At 35.1% G+C, this 27,210-nt stretch overlaps 1 protein-coding gene and 1 long non-coding RNA gene across 4 annotated transcripts in view; one reads left to right on the top strand and one right to left on the bottom strand.

Annotated features, from left to right (window-relative positions):
- The window catches only part of LOC105463434 (tetratricopeptide repeat domain 29), a 264,157-nt gene extending 237,429 nt beyond the window's left edge, over positions 1-26,728 (bottom strand). For 2 of the 3 annotated variants that reach the window (XM_011710516.2, XM_011710517.2), the window contains exons 1-4: positions 26,573-26,728; positions 25,890-25,937; positions 20,743-20,840; positions 18,541-18,624 (exon numbers count right to left, since the gene is read on the bottom strand). In XM_011710516.2, the coding sequence (XP_011708818.1) occupies positions 18,541-18,624; positions 20,743-20,834 (176 nt within the window). In that variant the 5' untranslated portion in view covers positions 20,835-20,840; positions 25,890-25,937; positions 26,573-26,728. The remainder of the gene's footprint in view (positions 1-18,540; positions 18,625-20,742; positions 20,841-25,889; positions 25,938-26,572) is intronic. The other variant, XM_011710518.3, reaches the window with a different exon arrangement.
- LOC139362309 (uncharacterized) lies at positions 15,695-23,818 on the top strand. The gene is made up of 3 exons (XR_011620919.1): positions 15,695-15,825; positions 16,615-16,720; positions 23,714-23,818. It is a non-coding gene; the product is annotated as an uncharacterized lncRNA (long non-coding RNA).
- Positions 26,729-27,210: the final 482 nt, after the last annotated feature.

Here is a 27,210-nt window from a genome sequence, read left to right as displayed (position 1 = left end):
GAAAGTATTACCAAAATAGTTACCCATGGTAGCTGTCGCACAGCACTTTAGCATCATTCATTTTCTGTATTGAAAAACCTCAAACATACACATTTTTAAAACTTAAAAAAATTACTGTTTGTTTTAGAAACATTTGTTGATCTCACAAAAAGTAACTGCCTTTAATGAAAACTTCTTTAGTAGTTTGGTAAAAAAGGATAGGAAGAAAAGCTCCTTATATGAGGTTAATTACACATGTGAGTTTGATAAAAGTCTTATTACTTGCAAAATCCTTTGAGAAATTCAAACCTTATACAAAATAATTCGTGTAGAAAAATGTTAAGCCAAAGATTCCACATGGAAAGATATGAAATGAGCGTCATTGTTAAAGGATAATTTTTCAGGGACAGTATTTTCAAGCCAGGATTACAACACTTGACTCCAAACACCTTTGGCTAACTGCAGAAATCATGTGGATTCTTGTTCTTTCTTTCAGATTACACTGTACTTCTCTACTATAGAAAAACCAGTTAAACCTAAGCTGAAAAATAAACCCTGGAAATAATCTTAGTTTTTAAATTGAGTTATAATGATACAAAATAAATTCAAGTGAGTAATACAATTCTGGTATATTCTGTATCCTAAAATAACAAGAAAAAACCATGAGGAAAGGAGGGAAACAAAAAATGAGCTTCATATCACAGGACTACAAAGAGTGGACTAAATATACATGTAAATTTCATCATGCTTACTCATCAAATGATCATTTTTGTCTAAATTAATATTTATAATTTATATTAACAAAAAACTCCACAGAATACGATATTCACTCTGTTGTGTTCTTCTTTTTAAAACCACCCATCTTCACAATGACACTCTGTTTTTTGAAACATAATTCTATGATACCCTCCACAATTTTTGAAATTTTGTTTGGAAAACTTTTTCTGAAATAACATCATTTAAAATTTTCTTTTAGCTTTCTATACAGCATTATAAATAAAAGAACTATCAACTTTCCATATACATTCAGGGAAATATCAAACTTTTAATAAAAATGAAAAGCTGGAGAATATAAAGAGCAAACTTAGTAAAAACAAGTTGCATTATAAAGAAAACTTCAGCTCACTGCATTTTTTTTACTAAAGTATGTCATACATTTTATCTTTGCAAGAGTTTGACGAGTTTTGCAAGTAAAATTCTGTTTCCTCTACACTTGCTAATAGTCATGAGAATCTGTAGTTTGCACCTTCCCATTAAAAATGTATTGTATTTTTTGAAATTATTCACCCCGCCTTTTATCCAGATCATGTCTTTGAAAGGAGGAAGTAGATAATAAATGGAATAATTCATGATTCCCCATTAAATATGAAACTTTCTTTTGCAGAGTTTAGAAAATGAAGTTCTACATAATGTACAAAAGTTGATTAGAACTTTTTTAACCTTTTCAAGAAAAAATCTTTCATATTAACTACATGAGGAGCTTTCTCTGAGAAAGGTAAAACAATCAATTCTTTACACCTATAGTTTTGTCATATATATTCTAATGTTGCTCCCTCTAAACATATATTTCCTTAAAATACTTTAAACATATTAAAAATAATGGCAAGAAGAATAGTATACATTGAGCTATAAACATGACCAGTTTTAAAGAGAAATATAACAGGTTTAACATACAAAGGGAAAAATCACATAAATTAAAAATGAAAACAAAACATTATTCATGCTCTTTTCAGTAATGTAATGGATGATAGTGTAAGGGTAAATAACAAAAACTGCATGTATATTTCTCTTACTATGGCATGTCTTCTAGTGAAGTAATGGTATTTTGTCATGAGAAAAAATATACACTTATAAAACTTCTCTTTTACAAATCAATCATTGGTATTCCGTCAACTACACTCTCTTGCATCCCTTTTTTGATAAAATTTTTTAAAAGAAACCAAACGATTCTTAGACTGATTCTGTTCTATATTTTTATATATAAAGATCCTATATTTCTTGGGTGAGAAATCTGTGTAATTTATCTTAAGAGAAATGTCAAGTTCTGACTACTGAAGAGCAGCGGTTGATCTCATTTCTTCTTTGGGTTTTTAAGTTTCTATGATAGAAACAGTTCCTCATTTGACTCAACATATTTTGATTTTCCCCTTATCTAAAAATAAAATTAGAATGTATTTCCCTATCAAACTTGAATGCTTAAAAGATGACTACCAAACTGTAAGTCATGTAAACAAATCTTTCATAGTATGTGCTTTTAATGACTGTTGCAAAGTAAGTGTGCACTGTGCACATGAACAGTGAAGCCAGGACTTTTCACAGACTATATGTATACAATAAACTTCCAGAACATAATAAAAACTAAATTAATAAAAACAAAAAGTCAATGGATCATTTTGATTCTTTCATCAGGAAACATCTGTATATAAAGATCTTGGTTTCCTGAATATGATATTAATTTTATTGCAGCTATCTAAACATTTAGAAAATTACTAGTTATAACTAAGAATATAGAATTAGTAAATAAAAAAGTATATCAATAAGAACATTGCAATAACAAAAGAAAGTATTTGCAAGAAGATGAAATAAAAGAGCCTTGGATTTAAATTTTTAAAAAGTATAAAATAGATTAGTAGGTAGAGAACAAGAATATTTTTCTTTTGTATTCCCATAAAATAATGCAAATTCCAACAAAAAGAAAACTTGTATAATATTATTATTATTAAACAAAATAGAATTCAGGCAGAAAACATTAAAGGAGTATAATAATATCAGATTTACAAATAGATTAATTTACTGAAAAATATAGCAGGTAGGAAAAAATGCACCTAATAATATAGCTTAAAATACATAAAATTAACAGAAGAAAGAGAAGACATTTATTTTAATTTTTTTTCCAGAAACTTACAGATAAAGTAGAGGGAAAAGTATTTGAACAGTAATTGCCTAGCTTGATTGAAATAACAGCCTCACGCTAATATTTATATTCTGAGAGATTTTTATATAGAGAACTATCTACCAAATTAAATAGAGAATATATACTTATTTTTCAAAAAAATAAATATTTATAAAATCTGGCCAAGTACTGGTCACACCAGGAATTTTGTAAATTCATACACTTACTACACATCCATGGATATACATCCATGACACACTTACTAAGCATGAGTGAAGATTTACTTCTCAATCCTGGATCCCCTACAAAAAAAAAAAAAAAAAAAGCAAACACCAAAAACTATTCACCTGCAAATTTAGAAATACACTCCAAGTTTATTATTTGCTTAAATGTGAAACCAGTATGGAAATTTTCATATATTTAGAATGGAAAGAAAAAAGAAGTTATCATCATATTTAAAAAGGAAGCTATAGATTTAAGTGCATTTTCTGAAAAACAGGAGCAACGGATACTAGTGAAGAAGCTAGCTTTCAACTCAGGATGATAGAAAAAATCCTAACAAAATAAATATTATGAAATAATACTAAATAAAAAACTGAGAAGAAAATATTAACAGTAAATTAATAAAATGATAAAAGAGAGACCAAAAAGTTGACCCATAAAACAAACTGGTTACGTGAAAAGACAGAGATATCTGTGCAAGCATAACCAAGAAAAACAAAAACAGATAGTCACTAAAAATAGCAGCATGAATGGAAAAGGCTTCTAATTATAATTATAGTAACTGCTAACTTTTACTGTATGCTTAATGATGTGCCAGGTGCTGTTTTCAATACTTTACATGTAATTAGCCTATTTAACTTGACAACATTTTTTATGAGATAGGTGCTATCATTTTAATCTCCATTGATGAGATAGGTGCTATCATTTTAATCTCCATTTTACAGATGAGAAAACTATGCCACAAAGAGTTTAATTAACAAGGTGACGATCACACACCTGTGAGTGATGGAGCTCGTTCATCAACAGAGGCAGTCCAACCCTAGGCCCTGTATTATTAGCCATCATTATCTTTACACTACCTTTAAGATATAGAGAATATTTCAAGAAATATAGAAGAGACTTTAACATTATTAGAAAATATCATGTTAAACTTCATTGCAGTAAATATAAAATTTTGCATAAACAGGCACTTATTTTTCAAAAATAACAATTAGCTGGAGAAGATTTAGAAGACTAATTATAAGACCTACCTAACCCCTTTTCCCTGACCCCTACTCTCACCAAAGGAGAAAAACTATTCAGTTTCACATGGGAGTTCTACCAAATTTTCAATAATAAGAAATTCCCATTTCATCCAAAATGTCCTAGAGCATTGAAAAGGATAAAAAATTCTTCGGTCGATTTTACAAAATACAAGTAACCATTGTAATTTCTTTTGCTGGGGGAGGGCCCAGAAAGACTGCAGAGAAAGAGATGTGTCTAGGTCCTTGCATTATCTGAAAAAAATTTTAATTTGCCCTCACTTTTAATTGAATAAGATAAAAATTCTTTAGTCAATTTTACAAAACCTTAAAGTGTAGCAAGAGAAAATAAAAACCACAGCTCAATATCATTATGATTTAGATGCAAAATTCACATATACACATACACGTGCACACACACATACACACACAGAAGTCAATAAATTGAAACCATTGTGAGTTTATCTCAGAATTGGAAGAATAGATCAAAATAGAAACTCTAGTAACTTTATAATAATCTAGTAGGTGCAAGAAAATTATTTCACAATGTTCAAAGCTCACACATGATTAAGAAAAATGGAAACTAAAAAAAAGCTTCTTTATCTTGGTAACGTGTATCTATTAAAAAAGCTATGGCAAAAGGCTTTTTCTGTTTAGGATACATTAGAATCGTCTTCACTGAAGCCAAGAATGTGAAGAGATGTCAATGTTATTATTTAACACAATTGAAATGAAAGGTTCTTGTTAATGTGGGACTCAGTATTTTAATAATGTCAGTTCTCCTAAAATAACATATGAATTTAGCACAATCCCAATAAAATCTTAATGATATTTCCCCAACTCTTGACAAGATTATTCTAAAATTCATATAAAACAGTGAATATACAAGAAAAACTTTCTCATTTGGAACAAAAGGGACTTTCTGCCAGATATAAGAATGCATTTCAACTATATTGATAAAAACATTAGTGGCACTAATATAAGAAAAGGCAAATAAATTAATATAACAGAATATATATGTATATGTATGTGTAAAGGTGTATGCCTCATATACACACATGAAAATTTGGCATTTAATAAAAGGAGCGTTTCGATTCAGGGGAAAGTTTTTAGGACAACTGATTTGCAAGTATTACTGGTTTTATTTTTTTAGATTAATATTTTATATCCAACAAATAACACATATATAGCATGGGCTATATAACTTTTCTGCATTTAAGAATATACTTAATAGACTTAAATCTTAGTTTCCTGATCATCTCCTTAACTCTAATATATGTGATAGGTTTATATTAACATTATCATGAAGATCTTTCAGCTGCTTAATCATATTATTTGCTACAGAATTAGTTAAGAAGTGTTTCTTTGTCTTCTATTTTCTTGAAGAGTTTGTGTTGAGTTTGTCATTATTTCTTCCCCTAATGTTAGGGCGAATTCATTAGTGGAGCCACATGGGCCTGGAATTTTCTCTGTAGGAAATTTTTTAAACTATAAATTTAATGTCTTTAATAAATATAAATCTCTTCTGTTATTTGTTTCTATGTAAGTGAACTTTGGCAGTGTCTTTTGGGAAATTTAGCCATTTCATCTAAGTCGTTGAGTTTATCAGCGTGAAGTTTATCTCCTAATAACATTTTAATATTTGTGTAATCTGTAATGATGTGTCCCTTTTCATTTCCCAAATTGGTAAACTGTGTCTTCTATTTTTCTCTGATCAGTTTGACTAATGGTTGATCAATTTGTTTTTCAAAAAACCATCATTAGTTTCATTGCTTTTGTTTGTTTGCTTTCTGCTCTCATTTTACTATTCCTTTTTCTCTACTAACTTTGAGTTTAATTTGCTTTCTTTTTCTGGTTTTTGAAAATGAAAGCTTAGAAAATTAATTTTGGATATTTACATTTTTTCTAATACAAGCATTTTAATGCTATAAATTTCCTTTTAAGCACTGCTTTAGCTGTATCCCACAAACTTTGATATGCTGTGTTTTCTTTTTCATTCAGTTAAAATATTTTCTAATTTGACTTGTGATTTCTTCTTCGATTAATGGGTTATTTAGAAGTATGTTGTCTTGCTTCCCAATTTGGGAAGATTTTCCAAAACTCTTTCTGCTATCCTTTTTAACTTAATTTCATTCTTGTAAGAGAACATAGTTGAAAGGATTTAAATTATTTAAACATGTTAAAATTTGTTTTATGGCCCAGACTATAATCTACTATGATAAATCCTCCATGCACAGTTGAACATAATGTGTTCTACTGTTGTTTGGTGGAATACTCCGTAAGTGTCAATTACTTAAGGTGATTAAAGGCGTTGTTGAAGGTTTCTATATTCCTACTGGTTTTTCTACCAATTATTGAGAGAGTGATGTTGAAATCTCCAACTAAAATTATGGACTTTTCTACTTCTCCTCTTCTTTCTATCAGTTTTGGTTCAACGTTTTTTGAAGTTCTGTTATCAGAAGCACAAACATTTAGGCTTATGTCCTCTTGATGAGCCAACTCCTTTTATCATTATAAAATATCATTTTTTTCTATAGTCATATTTCAACTGCTTTCTGAAAACATTTCTGAAATTTTGAGATCTCTAATTTGTTTTCTCTCCTTTCTTATCATGGTAATAATTTATTATCCTTTGTACTTCTGTGTGGCCATTTCAAACATAGAAAAGAAATGAGATTAGTCACTTATCTTGACCTTGACATTAATGTGGAAAAACCTTAAGCCAAATTAACTTTTGAGAAAACAATTCCCTTAATCAGCAATGCATTTCTTTGGCTACTTTGGTTGTAGGATAAACAATTGTTTCAGACAAGCTTAAGTAAAATGATTTCATGGAAATCTGAATCATGATTGCAGAACAACTGAGTTCTGGTAGAACTGAGCCCCAAGGCAGGTTCTGGATCCAAGGCAGTCCTGGAAATACCAGAAAAGTCTGAAAATTGATTTCAAATGTATGTCATCCATTTTCTTTCTAGCTTATTCATTCCTTCTTCTCTTTGAACCATCTTTTTTCCTACTGCTTTGCTTCTGCTTTATAACAATAGGTTGCCTTGGTCAAATTACTTAACCTCTCCATGCCTTGGTCTCTGGGAGTAATAACAAGGGTTATTGTTCATAGGGTTGTTGTAAAGACCACTTAACACAGAGAATAGCACACAGCAATCATTTATTTTACCTGTTACTATCTTGTTTGAAAGAAAACTTAATGGAAAGATGTAATATTTATGACAAGCTGTCTAAATAACCATTTTGTTGCATTAGGTGTGCAAATTTTTCTTACATAAGATTATATGATAACTTTCTTTTGGAGCTTAGTATCAGGAAAAAGCTTGTCTCTTAAAGAACTGATGTATGCCTTTTCATCAGGTGTTGAGACTTCTGTAGTTCTTCACATCTTCCTTTTTGCCGAGTCTACCCAGAAGTTGAAAGAGAAACTTAATGTTCCCTCATAGTAACTATAGCAATTCCACTGGGGAGCATATTTACATACTTTATTTATTTGCTTTCTATTTTCTAGTTATAATCTGACAGCTGTATAATACAAAGGTTTTTGTTGTTGTTGTTGTTGTTGTTGTTGTTGTTGTTTTGGTGTTTTTGTTTTTTTGTTTTTGAGACAGAGTCTTGCTCTGTCACCCAGGCTGGAGTTCAATGGCGCAATCTCAGCTCACTGCAACCTCTGCCTCACAGGTTCAAGCAATTCTCCTGCCTCAGCCTCCTGAGTAGCTGGGATTACAGGTGTGTGCCACCACGCCTGACTAATTTTTATATTTTTAGTAGAGACAGGGTTTCACCATGTTGGCCAGGCTGGTCTCGAACTCCTGACCTCAGGTGATCCGCCCGCCTCGGCCTCCAAAGTGCTGGGATTACAGACGTGAGCCACCATGTCCAGCCTACAAAGTCTGAACTCTAAGTTTCTTTAATCTATTCTGGAAAGAAGGTCAACAAGCAAAGAAGTGTTATTTTATGTAAGTCCGAGGCCTAAAAGTTGAAAACACAATCCCTGCTTTCAAAGACTCCAGTCTAGAGCAGAGTTCATTTCTATGACAACTCACATTAAGAAAAAATACAAAAATTAGCTGGGTGTGGTGGCGCACATCTGTAATTCCAGCTACTCAGGAGGCTGAGGCAGGAGAAGTGCTTAAACCCGGGAGGTGGAGATTGCAGTGAGCCGAGATTGCAGTGAGCCAAGATTATGCCACTGCACTCCAGCCCGGGCGACAGAGCAAGACTCCATCTCAAAAAAAAAACAAAAACAAAAAACAAAATCAGACACTTACATTGCAATTCAGCACATGTATAAATGTGTGTGTAATATATTAAACCAATGTTTAAAAGCACAAATATGCAAAATGTTCCAATCGGTTTATAATTATTAACTCAATTAATTATAACTATTTTAGGAAACAGGCCCTATTATCATTATCTTTATTTTTTTCAGATTAGGTAACTGAAGTACAGAAAGGTTAAGTAACTTCGCCAAAGTCAACTAGATACTTTGTCAATGAGAGTAAATCTGGGACTGGAGTCCAGAGAGTATGGTTTAAAAATTCATGCTCTATTCCATTACACATGGCAGCCTCCCAGTATTTAGCTTTCTTCTATGCAATGCGTTTCTTTCTATCCTATTTGTCTACACTCTCTTTCCATTTCTTAAATCCTAGCCATGATCCCCAATCTGATGGGTCACAATCACTACCCACTAATGAGTCACAATCTATATACTATCCATACTATAGTACATACATACATAGTACATACATACATAGTATAGAACATACTACAGTATGTTAAATATTAATAAAGGGGAAATAAAACACTTGTACATGACTGTCAATGGCCAGCAAGATAGTTCAAACTGGAGCTCTGCACTCTACCAAGTGGATCAAAGGAGGCCTCACAAAGCAGGAAACAGTTAAGTTGAGGCTGGAAGATAAATAAAAGCTTGCCTAGTACACAAAGCATGAGAGAAAGCAGAGGGTTTTCCAGGCAGAACACATGTGCAAGGCTATGAAGGGGTAAAAGATCATGGGTTCTCATTCCTGTGAGGTGAGCTAAGCACTGTATGAGTAGAGTACCAAGGATGCACATATGAGCAGAACAGCAAAGGCCCCAGCTCTCTTGAAGCTTGTAGTCTAGTATAGGAAACAATTATACTAGCAATGGCAATATAGTACTATAAGTGTACTGGACATTACAAGATTATATCAAGTTTATCTAATACAGTCGAGTCATTTAAGAATGAGTAAGAGTCATGAGACAATTAGGAGAAAAATCATTCTAGGCCAAGAGAATGGAAATACACTAAGAATGAGAGATGAGAGAAAACATAGAATAATGAAGACCTGAGTATTTTCAGAGGCAGAATGGTATAATGCTCCAAGAATGAGTGCTAGACCCAGACTGCATAGGTTCAAAGTCACCTCTTCTACTTGTTATCTGTGTGTCCTTGGGAAAGTTACTTAATATCTCTGTGCATCAATTCTTAGCTGTAAATTGAACTAATAAATTCTTTTTGTGAATTAAATGAATGAATACATATGAGGCACTTAAAATAATTCCTGAAACATAGAAAATGCTCTACAAATATTAGTCATTACTATTATTTTTGCAAGAAGATGAATTTCAAAGCAAGAACAGAAGGAATTAAACTGGAAACAGTATGCATGGGCTGGGATGAGGCTGGCCTTAATTAAAAAGTATTTCTTGAGTGCCTACTATGTGGATATTGTTATAGGTGCTGGAGATTCAGCAGTGAACAAGACATCCCACTAGTTGCTGGGGTCAGTTCAGAAGGAGTCATTTTTTATCTATTGCTTTATTTAGTCCCCATGTTTACTCCATTGGTAAGTTCTGATCTCCCTATCACTTAAATATATTCTAAATTAAACCATTTCTCATCATTTCCACTACATCTACCCTAGTCAAGCCACCATCATCTTTTGCTCGGGGTGCTCCCCAGTCAAATATCCACAGAGCCCAACAGCCTTGAATGATCCCTTTAAACTAAAGTGACAGCATATCATTTCCCTGCATAAAATGAGCCAAAGGTTTCCTAGCATACTTAGAAGAAAATTTAGGCTTTTTGGAAATTATTCTGACCAAATAACTTCTGAGCCCTTAGGAACAATGTGAAGGGAATTTTAAAACATCCAAGAAGCAAAAAAGAGATTTGGAAAGATTCTTATTGATCATCTAAGAGTTTGGAAGATACTATAGTAATTAATTAATAAGTAAATTAATAAACAATTTTTATTAATGTAAGGACAGAGGCAATCAACATTGGTAAATTTCCCAACAACACAAATCTTTCAATATATAAACCTAGACTAAAACAAAAACTAATAAAGCAAAACATACAATTAAAACTTTTCTAAAATATGTTACTTATTTCCCTGCCATATGAAATAGAGTAAGGTCAACAAAATAATGCTTCGTTAGGAATTCTGTTATTTAATTTCAACACAATGTAAATACACTGAAAAGGGTGGCTGTAGGGCCCAGTCATGCCTTGCCCCTTGTCCCCAGTCTGTCATTTTCATAGTGGCCAATTATTTTATCATCCCCATGTCAGCTAGTATTTCAGTATTTTAGCTTCTTCCTTACAAATTTAATTGACCTGAAGTAGGAAAAACAGGATGCTTCCATAAAAAGCAATATAGGCAAGCTAGTTAAATAAGAAAACCTAATTTTATATACATGTCTAAGTCGACAGACTTGGCCTAAGGATGCCTCCACAGCCCTTCTGACAGTAAAATATGTAGGCTATTTTTCTGGAGCTTTTCTTTGTTGTGTCAAGGTTTGCATGCATATACTGATGTTGGTTAATGTAAATCTGACATCTGAATTAGTGATGTGTCCCTGATATTCTTTTTATGAAGGAACTGTCAAGTTTTGCCTGCACTGTGTAGATTGCAGGGAAGAAGAGGAAGAAGTTTCTCTATCTGGGTTTTCTGGCTATACAGTATCTCTGATGTACAATACAGCAAAGTGCAATAGAAGAAGGTATGCCTGTATTTAATTCGACTTAACATGCTTGCACTTTGGCTTGAAGACAAGCACTTAAAGTATATTGAAAGATTTTTATATAGTGATATGTAGAAAATTAGGATTAATAGTTAAAGCACAGAGCTTGAAGATGTTAATACACACACATATATACACATAATATGCACACATACAATATATATATTTATAGACACACACACTACATATATATATACACATATACACACACACATATATATCTTGATAAGTTGCCTTCCTAGATCAAAGAAAGGGTGATCATATTTTAATGGTCTCAGAGAGTCACTGAAATACAAACATGAAGTTTTAAAAGCTTCCAAATAATAAAAACTATCAAGGAAAAGTATCTCCTACAAACTTATATTCTCATTTTCATTTCTTATAACTAGACATTTAAATGCTTTTATTTTAAAAGAGAATAAAAAAATAAAAACAAAAGAGAATGATAATGCTGTTCCCTTCTAATCTGGAGGTGGGCATCACCTGATTATGCTTCCCAGAAAAGTGCCTGGTCTGGTAATATCTGTGGAAACCCTGATGAAGCAAAAGAGCTTTTGTGAATCCATAACTTGGTTTTGCTTTAAACAATGAGATGGTGACACTGGTTATTACCACATCTCCAATTTCCAACATAGAAAACAGAACAGGATACGGATATAGGCCAGGGAGATGATTTTTCCATAGTTGCAGTAACCTCAGTAATTTTAAGGATTGTTTTTTGGCCATCATGGAGGCTTGAAAAGGGTCTAAATAGTTTTTAATCTTCCCTGTTTTCTTAATACAGAAAGAACACACTATCAAAGACAAAACACAACATAATAAAACCATCTTGCCCTATACATTGAGAGTGATGTGGCTGGATCATTGTTTATCCCACTGACTGACAGTTCTGGCTGATTCATCCTCTGTGGTACCTGTGTGCTTGTCTCCTTTTATCTTTTTTTATTTATCACTTTGTCCTATCACACTGAAAAAGGAATTTCCCAAATGGTTTTTAAATAGAGAAGTACATTTTGCTCTTACAGGTTTATGGGCTATTGTAGGAAAAACCACATCCTCCAGCTATATTCTGTGTATTTCTAAAACTGCGAGTTTATCCATACATTTCTGAAAAGTTTTTATTGCAACTTGAAATTTTCTTTAAAAACTGGCTGGGCACGATGGCTCCCAGCTCTCATGCCAGCACTTTGGGAGGCTGAGGTGAGAGGACTGCGTGAAGCCAGGAGTTCAAGTTCAATCTGGGCAACAAAGTGAGTCCCTGTCTCTATAAAAGTAAAAAGTCCTCTCATTGATTAGTATTATAAGTTTGAAATATATCTTATTTAAAACTCTGCCTTTAGGACATGATGAAAATGATACTTAGTACAACAAAAAGGTATTTAAAGAGAAATGATAAATTAATATCACTACATACATCAACACATAAAGTTAATGCAAAATATTTAGGCTATTTATACTATTAATAAATGCTTAAAAGCCAAAGAAAAATGAGCAATGATAATTAATAATAGTCTCAATTGAGTGTCATCGACATGTGTTTCACATAGAGAATCTCATTTAATTCCTGTAAGAATTTCTTGTTATTATGCTCTCCAAATAGTTGTGGAAAGCAAAGATGAGAGAAAGCAGGTAACCTCCTTACGACAATACAGGTATTACATAACAAAGCCAAGTTTTCAACTGCAGAAGGAATCAGCTCCTCTAATAGCCAGAGCTGCAAGTCATGACTCCCATGGTCTCCTCTCAGAGATATTTTTTAAAAACGTCTATTAGAGCTGGTAAACTTAAACACCATACGTGAAAATAATATTTTAAAGCAAACTCCTAAGGGACACAAAGATATAAATGCGTAAAAAATTGGCATTTCTATGTTCTGTTGACATTTGAAATCTTTTCTTTTATCTCTATATTTGGTTTTGGTGAAAATTTGAGACCATTTTTTTGCACCTAGTGAACATTGTTGTTTTATTCTGTCTTGTTTTGTTTTTCAAAAATCTCCTTCCAACTACATTTTTAAAATTCCCCAATTTTAAACTTTATTGATATCAGTCTTTTCCCCCTTCTTCTTTCCATTTTTTCTTCTTCTTCCCTTCCTTCTCTTTCTTTTCTTTTAAATCATGGCAAAACGGTCTTTTCATTCCTGGTTTCAGAGAGATCCGATCTGGAAGATCCGATCTAGAGATCTTCTAGCTAGAGATCAGATCTAGAAGACAATGCCAGAATTTTTTCAAAAAGGAGTGACAATTTCTTCTCTCTTTCCATCTGCATTCTCTGTAATCACTTATTTTTAAAAAATATTCATGAGAAAGAAATTTTCTCTTCATTTTGGAACACCAAAATCTTCTTTCCTAGCAAGAAACGGGTTCTTCCTTCTCTTGCCCACCTATCTCTGTCTCATCTGGAGATTAGTCATGTAAACATTTGCTTGGCAACTGGTTTCTTCAGGAAGTTAATTTGCAAACCTCCATAGAGAATTTAATTTATTACTTTACCAAACAGCAAACTGTTTTAAGAGAAACCAAAATGATTTCATAAAAAATTTCAAAAGTAAACAAAAATGAATTAAGCAGAGGAAGAGCACACTTGAAAGGATCTAACTTCCAATAAAGAATTATGAAATATTGTATCTTAAATACATGGGCTTCATCTTGCTCCATATGTTTAGAATGCCAAGGCATTGTGCAAATCCAGAAGCTAGATTTGCATATAAAAAGTATATTTGTAGTTCATAAAAGTACCTTTGGATGAAAATTTTGAAATTCAAGATAAAAACCTAGTCTGTAAGAAAAAAACGTAGACTGGCAAAACACTAATTTACTTTGAGTAAGTATAATACAATTCAAAATGAGGCAGGAGAAAAAGGCTTTAAAAGATATGAAAGTAAATTGTTCTTTGTTTCTTTACAGCCCAAACTCACTGAATATAGTAACAAACAGTCCTAACTGCCACTGAGCTTGCTGACAAAGTGATGTTCAATAAACACCCACTGATGATACTAAAAACAAGATATTTGGAAAGAAAGTAATATCTTAGAGATGCACACAATTTTGAACCAAATATATTCTTCCATATAATAGAACTTGATATCTGAAGCAGAAAATAATATTGAGCAGATTAACATACTCTGTCCCCAGATGATTTTGTTTCCTCATATACATAGCTAAATCTGTAAAGTGCCCTCTAGAAATGTTTATTTGAATCTATAAATGACTCTTTTATTACTTAGCTACTCAAAGTAATTATGATATGATAATAAGTGATATTTTAAGTTCTTTTTGAAAACAATAATGCATTCTGATAATATTATACAGAATTAAAAACCCGACGCACAGAAACTCTTCTGACATGACTGTCTGTACTTGTTAAAGATCAGTTAGATAGTAGCAGTGAACCATTTGAAGTTCACTGCTAAGTCAAATTTGACTTTGTAGTTTAAAGTCAAATCATCATTATCAAATACGGAATGTGAATACAATGGATTTGATTGTTTTAAATGAACCTATAAGGCACAACAATAATCTAGTCACTTAGAAAGTAATGAAGCATACTGAAATTTCTTCTGTGAAGGTAGATGATACAAAACCCAGAAGCCCTTTGCCTTTGAACAATTCTATCCATTCCAAAGTAAAATACACCCCCATCACTTGGGTTTGGCCATTCCAGTGACAACTATATGTTAGCTTACCCTGCTTCCTTACTCATTTACATTTTATTATGAGGTCAAGGAACGGCTCACTGTGGAGGTCACATTCAAGTTGACACCTGCATAAGAAGTGTCAGCAGTAAGGCCACTTCGGGAGTAGAGACTGGTGGGGAGAAAGAGAGAGAAGGTCAGAGAGCTCAGTAAAGTCCAGACCATGCACAGCTTCAGGCCAGGTGAAGAATGGGAAGCTATTGGCAGATTTTAAGCAGGGGAATGTCATGATCTAATGTTTTCAAGAGACCACTCTAGCAGGAGGAGTGCGGTGGAGTGAGAGTGGGTGTGGGTAGAGCAGTTGTATGACCATTTAAGTGATCTTAGCAGACATGATGGAAGCTTTGCAGTGAAGACCAGGAGATGAACATGGGATATATTTTGGAGTTGTATCTGATCGGGCATACTGATGGATTAGAGGGGAGTAGCAGTAAGCAAGGTAAAACTCAAGGCTGCCTTGATGATATTTGCTGAATTGAGGAAAGGCTGTGGGAAGAATATTGCGGATAGGAGAGGAGTAGGGGTGAAGCAAGAGTCCAGTTTTGGGTTATATTAACGTTGGAATGTCTGTGATATATCCAAGTAGACACATCAAGGAGGCAATTGGATCTAAAAACTTTCAGCTTGGTAGAGAGGTCAGTGCTGGATTTATAAATTAAGTAGCCATCGGGTTATTGCTAATGTTTAAAGCTGTAAGACTGGGTCCAGGTTGAGAGTATGACTGACGTGCACCTAGGACCCAGCCTTTGGACACCTCACTACTGAGAGTTTGGAAAGAGAAAACCAGCCTGCAAAGAAGACTGAAGTGTTCCAGTGTGGAGGAAAACCATAGAAAATGGCATCCCGAAAGTCACAAGCACACAATGTTCAAGAAGATGAGAGCGTTCAACTCGGTCAAATGCTGTGAAGACATCAACGAAGCTGGGAACAGAAACATAACTATTAGATGTGATAAAACTAGAGGTCATGGGTGACCTTAAAGAGGCATTTCAGTAAGTATGGGGGCTGGAAACCTATTTAGAGTCAACTGAGGCAAAAATGAAACGTGAAAATATTAAGACAGCACTTTTGTTTGCTGTCTTGGGTAGAGAAAAATGGGGTAGAACCTGGAAGGGGATAATGTCAAGAAAAATGTTTGAGTAGAAATGAATACCAGTGAGACTGATCCAATGAAAATGGAGAAATTGATGGTGTAGAAGAAAAACAAATTTAACTGCAGGAGGAAGTCTTGGGAGCAGGTAAGAGGGGATAAGAGGAAGCACAGCAGAGGGACCATACTTAGATGACAGTAGGAACTCTCCACCCATCGCATTGGGAGGAAAGTCAGAGCGTGTGAGTTTATACATAAGTAGGTTGGTATATTTTGAGGTACATGATGAGGGGTTATTTTGAAACTAGACACAGAGCATATGTGTACTATGGGATATCAAAGCCAGTGTACATCATTTGTATTAATGAGTATACACAAATATATTGATCACCATCTTAAAGACATGAATAAGGCAGTAGAGAGAGGGATTTGAGGATATATCTTAGACATTGTTTTTGCCTGATTTGATTCTTCCATTTCTACCCATTACATTTTCATATACTGAAGATCTATGACTTTCTAGTTAGATAATTTTATAATGCTACCAGACAGGGAGCCAAACTCAAAATCTATCTAACTTGAGAAGTTCTATCCTATTGTCTTAGTCTTCTCTGATTGTTTCTTGACCTCTAGGCTGCACCTCACAGTACAGTTGGCACTCAATCATTTCATATTTGTCTCTTGCTCATAGGTCTTATTGTCTCAAGTAGATGTTAAGGTTCCAGGATGCGGCCAAGTATTTTATAATAAAATATCATTGTCTCTCCCACTGCGAAAAACCTAGTATTAGATATAAAGTGAGTACTTAATAAATGTTTCTTGATCAATTTATCTTTTAAGGGTTGAATGGCTATAAAGAGTTTTATGCAGTAATTCCTTGGCTAACAGACTACACGTAATTCTTCACGGCACCTGCTGGGCATTGCTGGGAGATGCTGAAATCATTCATCAATTTTCTCCTTTTTATGCTATTCAATTAGTCTGTCTAGGGCAAGGTCTAGAATGTATATCAATCAAAAGCACAATAATGACCTGTGTACAAGCTATCTCCATACTAATGATTTGCATCCACTATCTTACAGAAAGAGCTTTGGTCTAAGAAAGCACTGAAGTGAAGGAAACTTTAAGGAGAATACTGTAGTAAGAACTGAGAATTACCCAGTGTTACCGTTGCAAATAGTTTAATGATGAGTTTGAAATCAATTTGGCAGTACCTTTAGTGGAAAAATAATATTAAGAGAATACTCATCACTATAGCCTATTTTGCATTGTCTTAGATAAAAATTTTTCTTCAGCCTGCACTGAAAGCTTAAATGTCAGTAGACTTTTAGTATATGGACTTCTAGTTTGTTGAAATTATGTGTAGCATGTTTAGTTTTTAATTTAATTCCAATTCTTAAGGCAATTAAAACTATTTGGATATAATATTTAAATCAGAATCCAAATATGGCATACATATATTTTTCTTTTAAGAAGTAGTTGTACTGTCATACAATATTGACCTTTAATTTTATGTAACAGGTTATCACGGAAAGTTAAAGAATTAATCATCAGAATAGCATTTAACCAAAAATCCCACATACCATATACATGGTAGTCTATAGAGCTCTGCAGAAGTGAGTGATTACAACTACTATAAAATTTTGTCATTCTATAAAGTAGTCATTGACAGAATAAATGACTGTTTTTCCATGTTATATGCAAATTGACAAAGATAATATCTGATAAAATGGAAAACACCAAGAGACGTAGAACTTCAGAATATATGAAACCCACACCAAAATATCATTAGCAACACTCTTTCAGTAGAATCCCATAGCATGAGACAATATTAATAGAGAGAATCTTTTAAGAACATTTGTTGCATAAAATATTTTAATTGAAACAATTAATGAATTCCATAAGATAAGTGTAGATTTACAAGATTTCCATTTTTCAATACTTACATGAAAAGATCTGATAACAGAGCCACTAAGTATAGGTAAGAAATATTAAACCTGTTTAGCTATTATTCTAGGTTTCTATTCATTTCTCACTAACTTACATTGATTTTTGTACTGCTTTTATTCATCCTATAAATTAGACTCCAACTGGTGATAAATGTCAAAGTTTGCATTGTTCATCTAAAAAAAATAAATCTAGACAATTTAGAATTATTTAAAAATTAACCAATAAACTATGATCCATTTGCTCTCTTTGTGAGCGCTTGGGTGGAAAAGGAGACATATTAGTACATTAGTAAGGTGTTTCTTTTTCTTTAATCACCAGGAGAAAAGATATATAAATCTTTTTCTTAAAGCTTTTTTCTTTCCCATGGAGACAACACATCTTAAAACGAAGGTTAACAAGCAATTAATAGCACAGACTTAACTAAATATTGCAAATGTGATAGTATAATATCTTGGTAAATATGGGAATTTTGAGAGCCATAAAATTAAAGACTTTGATATGTGTGAGATCAATAGACATGACTTATCACTATTTAATATGGGCTTTAATTTTTAAATGCCATGTTCCAATGAAAAAGTATATTACACAGGAAAATTGAAATTTCAATAAAGAATCAAGACAAAAGAAACAAACTTTATATTAAAGTACCTCTAAAGGTTGTACTTACGCAGCAACCTCCTCTTTTGACAATCCTTTGAAATTCACCTCTAGATAATGATCTATGTCATCTTTTTCTTTGATCAATTGAGACCTAAATGAAATAGAAAGAAATAATAAAGCACCACCTTATCAAGTTGAAAAGCTACCAAACATGTAAAATGCCACTAGGAGAATAGAAATATTCAGGGTATAATACCCTATATAATAAATGCAATAGCTATAGAGTTAGGTCATTGGCTGATCATTTCAAAATTTTATCTTTCCTGAATGGAAAATGATAAGGAAGAATATTAAACCCAGTATGTAAACAAATAAAACACCAACACCTTGAAATAATTCACTTTCTACTTAAGAGTCTTCTCCTCAAAGCTTACAAGATCTATTTTGCTCACATTTTTTCGTGGTGTAACTTTCCAACTGCTGAAGTTATATACTGTTTGGCACAGAATCCAGAGCCCAGAACACCTGTTTGATTCAAACGTATAACATGAATTTGTCCCAAACATTACTCAATTTTGTCCTGAAATGCTCTTTGAACAGTTTTTTAAATCACACATAAAACTCAAATTACTAAAGGTTCAAGGTGTGATAATGATTTTAAGAAGCCCTTATTGAAAATATATTATACTTGTAGTGCATTCATTCTTCACACCCATTTGCACCTTTAAAAATAAGCATGCTATCAACTTCTCATAACTATGATGATATGGAACTAAACAAATACCAGTGTTTTATTCAGAAGCTATTAAAGAATGTTGATACAAACTTTGCCTTTAGGGGGTATGATAAAAATCTTTTTCTTCAATGAAATGAATACAAGAAAAAGTTTTCTTTAAAACTCATCCTATCCTACGGATATGAGATTTGGCTATGCTTTTGCTCACCTTGAAAACAAAAGATAAATTAAATCCTTTAAAAAGACAGAAAGAATAAGCTTTTTCAGACTTCATAAATATTTTACATTATTCAAAAGTAAAACAAAAAATATGTATATATATTATAGTTACACACATGAATTATACATTCATTGAAAAATTTATCTGCTATAGGAAAAGAAAATTTTGATTTACTATTTTAAAAGAATTTTTATGTTAGTTTAGCTGAATGTATTTATTTTGGTCTGGGGGCTTTGGTTTTTCCTAGAAGAAATACTAAAAATGAGGCATGAGAACAAAGAAGACTCCTAATACTTTGATCATTATACCTTGCAGGAATGGAAAAGTAGGCATATAAAGAAAATAAACCTATGTATGCAAACTATTTATATTGGTAAATAATATGTGTATTACAAAAAGTCAATAGAATTATAAATGGCAATTTCAAAATAGCACAATCAGTTAATATTCATAATTATGACAAAATGTATCAGTTTCTCTGTCCTGCATTTCCTCAGTGACACTTTGAGTAGCTCAGCAGTCACTCATGGGCAGCAGCAGTTTGATGATGCATTTTCAGGCCCCAGCATCATCTCAGGAGCTGATTCATGCCCTCCAATCTACCCTACAAGTAAGGCTCTACCCTCCTTCTTCCTAAACATAAGTCAGCCCTTGGGACCTTATAGATTAAAAGCATTACACCTTTCAGTCCGGGCATGGTGGCTCATCCCTACAATCTCAGCATTTTGGGAGGCCAAGGTGGGTGAATCATTTGAGGCCAGGAGTTCCAGACCAGCCTGGCCAACATGGCAAAACCTGTCTCTACTAAAAATACAAAAAATTAGCTGGGCATAGTGATGCATGCCTGTGGTCCCAGCTACTCAGGAGGTTGAGGTACGATAATCGCTTGAACCCAGGAGGCAGAGGTTGCAGTGAGCTGAGATCACACCACTGCACTCCAGCCTAGGTGACAGAGTAAGACTCTGCCTTAAAAAGAAAAAAGCTTGACACTTTTCATTCCCAAAGCTTCTGCTTTGTGTTCTCCACACACATTTAAAACAGGAAACTTACCTCCAAAACTCTATGGGAACCATGATATAATTGCAATAGGAAATAAAATGATGAAATAACAACTAGATTAATAAATAAATAATTTGCAGTATTTGAATGTGGTTCATAAATCCTTTTGAAACAACAGATTTCAATATTCTCAATATAACAAGGTATGTTTCTCCTCTCTTGAAATGATTTTATTTTCTGAGATACATTATTGACATTTCTTACTACAGAAAATTCATTCTGTAGGAAAATAAGTAAAAACCAGGGGCATGTACCTTGGAATTTTTCTGGAGGAGCAAGGCAGCTTCTGTCTGGCTAAGGCTGTAAGCTTCGGGCGTGTCATGGGCAGTGGGGGCAGGGTGGTCATTTCGGACTACAAAAAGAAATAAGTAGAAATTGTATTTAAAGAATAAATCTTTCGAAGGATCCTTTAAGACATTATTAGAGATTCACAGTCTGTCATCTTAGTTGAGAATGTCTACAATGTAGTGCTATAGCTGTGTTATTCAGGAATGATGCTCAGTGAGTGGATTCTGTAGGTTGCTTCTCTCATTATTTTCCTCCATTGTCTGCTTTTTGGCCAATTTATTATTTGTCTGTATCTTCACCGCAAAGTAGATAAGAAGAAAATATGATAAAAGCATTGATGGTTCAGTTGGCATATTTGGTAAGAGTTTTGTAAGGGACATGATTGCAATTAAAGAATAAAGCTTTTTAGGATAGCTACGGATTTCCAATGTTTATGTGTTGCTTTCCTGTTATTATCAATAATTGAAAATTGCTCATACTTGGTGTTTTCTAAAAGCCTTATAGCTCGCAAATAAAGGCTTTCCCTTAGATGTGATAGATGATAAGAACAATTCTCAACAAGGAGACAGCTGCCCTGAGAAAGCACACAGCCATAACAATATAATGAATCACTTCAAAATGTACTGTTTTTAAAAAGTTGTTTAAAACAACTTTGTCTCACACTTTACATGGGTCAGGAATAAGGACAGGGTATGATAGGCATGGATTTTTTCTCCTCCATGATGACAGGAGCCTCTGCAGAGAAAACTCAGAAGCTGTAGTAACCCAATGATAGGGGACAGGAATCACCTTGAAGTGTCTTCACTCACTTTTCTAGTGGTTGATGCTAACTCTTAGCTGGGACTCAACTGGGGCTATCTGCTAGAACTCATACATGTGGTCTCCTCATGTGGCATAGGCTTCTTCACATCATGGCAACCTAAGACTTCTTATGTAGCAGCTCCAGGCTCCAAAGGCAAGTATTTTAGAGAATAGGCAGGCAGAAGCTTTATCCCCTTTTAGGGTCTACCCTTGGAAGTCACATAGCATCCACTTCTGCTGTAATAACAAGTTCACCCAGATTCAAGGCAAATGAACACAGAACCACCTATTGATAGGGGAGTGTCAAAGTTTCATTGTAAGAAAAGAATATGGCATGGGAGATACTGTTGCAGCCCTTTTTGGAAAATGCACTGTGCCACAGTGGTGAGCAATTAGGAAGGCAAGTCTATAAAATCAAGTTATCTAAATCTTACTCCAAAGCGACATGTGGACATGATGTCTGTGAACTTAGAATAGAAAAATTGTTACATGGTGCAAGGGCTCTCAGATGCAAAAGAACCCACGCTTCTGTTAAATAGAGAGGCATCCAAAAGGCCAGGGGCTCCTGATCCCACCCCCTCTATATCTACCAGGTTTGACCTGTACTCTTAGCTTCATCAAGCAACTGAAAGACTTGTTTTAGGTTTTAAACAGCTTATCTTCAGCATTACTACCTGTGTGACCCAGGGAAAATCACAATAAAATCTGGGCCTTGAATATATTCAGCAGATATTTAGTGAGCTCCTTTTTGGTGCCAGACACTGTTCCAGGTGCCAGATACAGCAGTGAAGAAAAAGACAAAAGTCTCTGATCTCGCAGACTTTGCAGTATGGGGGTAAATATGGAGAAAGACAATACACAAATAAGCAAAATACATAGAACCTCAGATGTTGATAAGATTCTCTACTGGAAAACAAAGCAGGGAACTAGAAACTACCCAAATGCTCACCAATGGCAAAGGGATGAATAAAAACAGGAGACAAGCTCAAAGACATTACAGAGAATTTTGTTGGGTGTCCTAACAGTGCAATGTCTTGAGGGTTACTGTAAAAACTGGCTTTTATTCTCATTGAGGTAAGAATCCACTGGAGGATACAGGGCATAGAATTGACACGATCTGACTTTCATCCTGAAAGGATCACTCTGACTTTTTCTTTCAGGTTAGACTGTAGTAGGGGAAAGGGTAGACAGCAGAGAGGCCAGCTCAAAATCTCCTGTGAAATAGAGGGGAGAGAGGGTGGTGGCTTAGTTAGGAGTAGAGAAGGAGAGATGTAGTCAAACCTGAAATAGAACCACCTGTGGATGGCTGAGACCCAATATTCCTCTAGTGCTACAAAGCCATGGTGGAGGTGGGGGTGGAGAAGCACTAAGACGAGAGAAAATCTTCTGAAATTCAGTGTAAACAGACAGCTTCGTGTTACTGAAAAAGATTATTATCCTGGCCTAAAAATCATTTTTTACATAATTAAAGAGAATTCTAATGGAGATCAGTGGTTTATTTTAAATATAATAGAATCCCAGTACTACCAGCTTATCAAGGCGTGATACGATCTATGAAACAAAATGCCCACTTATTTTTATGCAGTTGTAGATTTAAAGTGCACAATCTGAACAGCAAATGTTAGTCCTCTCCTACAGACTAAACATTAGAAACATACTATATTACCCTTCATAACTTCATAACATAATGACAATTTTTTTAAATTTTAAAAATCTATTTTTCTGATTAGATGTTACATTAAATAGTTGAGTTACTGGAATAATAAGAACTTACTAAATGGCGACATCATACAGAGCATATGGTAAGAAGATATGACTCATGTGAGGTTTGAAGGGACACCAAAGCTCCCCAAATGGGCCTCCCAAGAGCTTACTTCAGAGGAGCTATGAAGACTGTTCCACAGAGTTCAGAGTCTTCCAATGTTACAGTGAACATCTGAATGATCTAAGTTCTTAACCCAGACCAGTGTAGCCCTAGTAAATTTCAAAAGGGAGAGAGGAAAACAACTAAGTTTGCCTCATTTGGGGGCATTCCATCATCTATAAATTTTAGACTCTTTTCTAAAAGCCCCACTTGACTTGCCAAAGCATTATGCAGTGGGCACTGGGGCCAGGGTAATCTCTTCATCATTGCAGGCATCTTTGAAGAGTTCACTAAGGAGGTTCAAAATGAGGAACAGTGCTTGCAATTTCCTTGAATACTAAGAATATCCAGCTATTTGTAGACAGATAAAAGAGAGCAGCCCCAGTCTGATCCAGACTGATCCAGTGGTGCTGATCCAGTCAAAGAGGTGCTGATCCAGTCAACATAGCTCATCCAGGTGAGTATAACTCCTCACCAAAGTTGGCATACCAGCATGTTATATAAAATTTATCCTTTTTGATGTTCACTTGAGATCGAATAGAAACCAAATGCAAATGACATACATGGAGAGGGGTATGTCTTCTTTGTCATACAGATCAACTGCGCTTTTTTTTTTTTTCCAAACTCTGAGTCAACGTTTCCTACCATTAAAGTTTCAGCTGCCAGTTCCTTCATTTTGCTCTCCTCTGATCTGAGAACATTAGCAGCAGGAGCACCTTTACTCTTAAATTTAGTTTAATGTAAGTACTGCAAGCCCTGCTGGCAAGCCTCAAGGCACAAACTCTGAATGGGGGGTGGTCAGAGCTGAATGATAAAGTGGAAAAAAGTTATCAGAGCTGAATGAAAAAGTGGAAAAAAAAAAGCATGTTGGAAAAAATATCGCTCAATCAAACTATGTTAGAAAGTTTAAGCTTAGAGTGAGGGTGGAAGTTGAACAGGCTTTCTCCTTGTTTCTGAACCCCACATCCTGCCTTGCCAGTGCCTATCGGGAAAGGGAATTTTGTTTCTCAGAATCAATACATGGCCACATAAGGTATTTTGTTTTACAAAACAGATAATGTGTGATCTGAATTTTATGACACAGTTAATATTTTGAATGCATCAAATATTTAAAGGGGTCCTGTAACAAATTACTTTCTTATCTAAGTAATTGCCATCTTTTATGCCTTATAAGTTCAAGCAGGGTTTGCGGTACTTACATTAAATTAAATACCTGTAAAGAAAGCCTTTTGGTGTTTGTTAATATGAGTTGCATCATTTTCCTGGTGTTGGTCAGACAGCATTCTCAGTTTCCATGTGAGCTCCAGCCTAGACTCAACAATGAAGAATGGGACTAGTGCTATGAGGTGACTGACCCAGGCCTGTAGCATAAATGGAGCACATCGCCATCAGTTATGGCACCTCCTTAGGGTTCTCCTAGATCAACATCTCAGGGGAAAACACACAAGATAGGTGTGACTGCAGGAAAGGAAATTGCTCAGGTTCAGGTGAGTAAGAAAGAAGAAGAATGAAAGATACCTCTTTGGCTGGCACCAGAATGAGCTTAGCCCCAGGAGCTCAGGCTGAATCAGCTTCTTAGGAGGACCCAGAGGCACCTCCCCAGTGCCAGCAAGTGGGCAGTGCTGCAGTGTGACACCATCGGGTGCTGAGACAAAGATCAAAAGGCCGCCTGAAGCCATTCCACTGTTGGTATTCAGAAGAGATTTGGTGCACCCTTTGATCTGCTGGTTGGCTCTTGTATCACAGTTACAATCTCTAAGTTTGGCCCCCACATGCAAAGACAAATGAGAATGGAGAAATACAGGATGAAAGGTTTGAGAGTGCTAGGTCAGGCTGAATGTGTCCCATGGTGTGAGTTTAAATTTTTGGCCCCCAAGTAAAATTCTTCAAAGAGTAACCCTCCTTCCCTCTATCCCCAGAGATGCCTTTATCAGGAAACACAAAGGAGGGAGGCCTACTACTGTGTACACGGAGGCTACTTGGAGAATGACTGTGTCTGAGGCTGACCAGTGTCTCCAGGGTTCAGTCACTTTGGAGTAAAAACTGAGATGAGAGAAATAAAGCCAGTAAAGCACAGTAAGCAAGTTTATTGTACATCATCACGAGTTCAAAACAAATATGATTTTACTAAAAATCATTCACAAGAATTAAAACTTTTCCTATCACAAGCTCTTTTACTATGAAAGTTTAACGAAAACTACAGAAGAAATATCACTATGCTTCCTAAGTAAAAAAAAAAAAAAAAAAAAAAATTTGTGAGGAGTCACTAATAATGTTTATTCCTGGTATAATTTTTTTGACACTTCTGGCACTCTCTCGTGGGTAATTAGATAGGTTGTTAAGTAAAATAAATAGAAAACACATTTTCTACCAACTGACATTGATGGCTAAATCACAAAATCAAGCAGGAAAAGAGTCTGAAGGCAATCCATATTTCACTTGACTTACATTTGCAGATTACTGCTTGATGGTCTCTCCAGGCTTATAGACTTCAGACTGAAAATCAGGAAGCAAAGAATAATAGCAAAGAAGAAAAGAAGTTTAAAATCAGTCAGTAGTGTAACTCCTCTCCCCGCCCCAAGTCATGGAATAAGATTCACTCTTACAACAAATACTAAGTTCCTACCATCTAAGTTTAGATGAACTTTTAAAGAAAATCCCCAAGTATAGATCCTATAGGAGAAACTAATCACTAAATCAGTGAAATGCCAAAACATCTGAAATATGTATATGTATTGATGTATTTCAATACAAATGTGACATTAGGGATAACCATTTGCTCTCTCAAATTTACAAGATAGAGTTATCTTTGCCAAAAACCGAGAGCATCTCAGTTCCCTTTCTGTTCCCACCTAGTTCTCAACAGGACTAAAGGACTTATCCTATGCATAGTTTTTCACTTCCCTCAGAGGGTCAGGTGAACTGGGGAACAAGAGGAACTGGCGCCTTTCCCTACTTCTCTTTCAATTAGTTTCTCCAGGTACGTGGCGAGGGCCTGGACTCAGGAAGCTTGAGAAAGACTGATGGAGGAAGGGCTGTAGGGGGTCAGGGAAGGGGCTGCCTGAAAAACAGGCCGCCTCTCCAAGGAACTGAGGAGGTCCTGTCCCAGCTTCGCCCCTGCCGTCACGAACCTCGGTGCACTAGCCCAGGGAAACAACTCCAGTTTTCCCTTCCACTGAAGTGAGTCCCCCACCGGCGGCAGGTGCTGGGCGTCGGCGCCGCCCCCTCCTCTGTAAGTGATTCCGAGGCCTGGCTGCGCCGGCGCGGAGAGACGGGACGCCGAAAGCATCTCCAGGGAAACAGAGAGGCGAGGCGGGACGACCGGGGGTGGGGTTAGGCTAAACCGGGCCTTGGGATTGGGGCAGCACCCAGACTCTTCGGGCTTGGGGGCGGAGTCTGGCGAGGGGCGGAGCTTACTGATGGCCGGGCGGGGCCCCCAGACAGCGGAGGCTTTTCAAGCAGGGTTGCTTTCAGAAGTTAGCTCGCTTTTAGGCATTTTCACATAACCCAAGGGGCTCGAATTTGCCACTTTCATTTCTTTCGTGGCCTTGCATTCTCAATGTTTTTCTTCATTGCCCTTTTGTCCACAGGATTGATAGGAAAACGCTGAGCCAGGCATCCATGACCCCGTGACCTGAAGCCAATTTGTCCATCTAGCTAAGTCATTCATTCTCCTCTTCCTCAGCCTCTCTTGCAGTCAGAACCCACCACAAATGCCTTTTCCTGTCCTGGCCCCACAGACAATTCAATTTTGAATTGTGGTTCGCTA

This window comes from Macaca nemestrina, chromosome 3 (assembly GCF_043159975.1).
Source record: "Macaca nemestrina isolate mMacNem1 chromosome 3, mMacNem.hap1, whole genome shotgun sequence".
Taxonomy (NCBI): Eukaryota; Metazoa; Chordata; class Mammalia; order Primates; family Cercopithecidae; genus Macaca; species Macaca nemestrina.
This window is presented reverse-complemented; position numbering and strand designations above follow the sequence as displayed.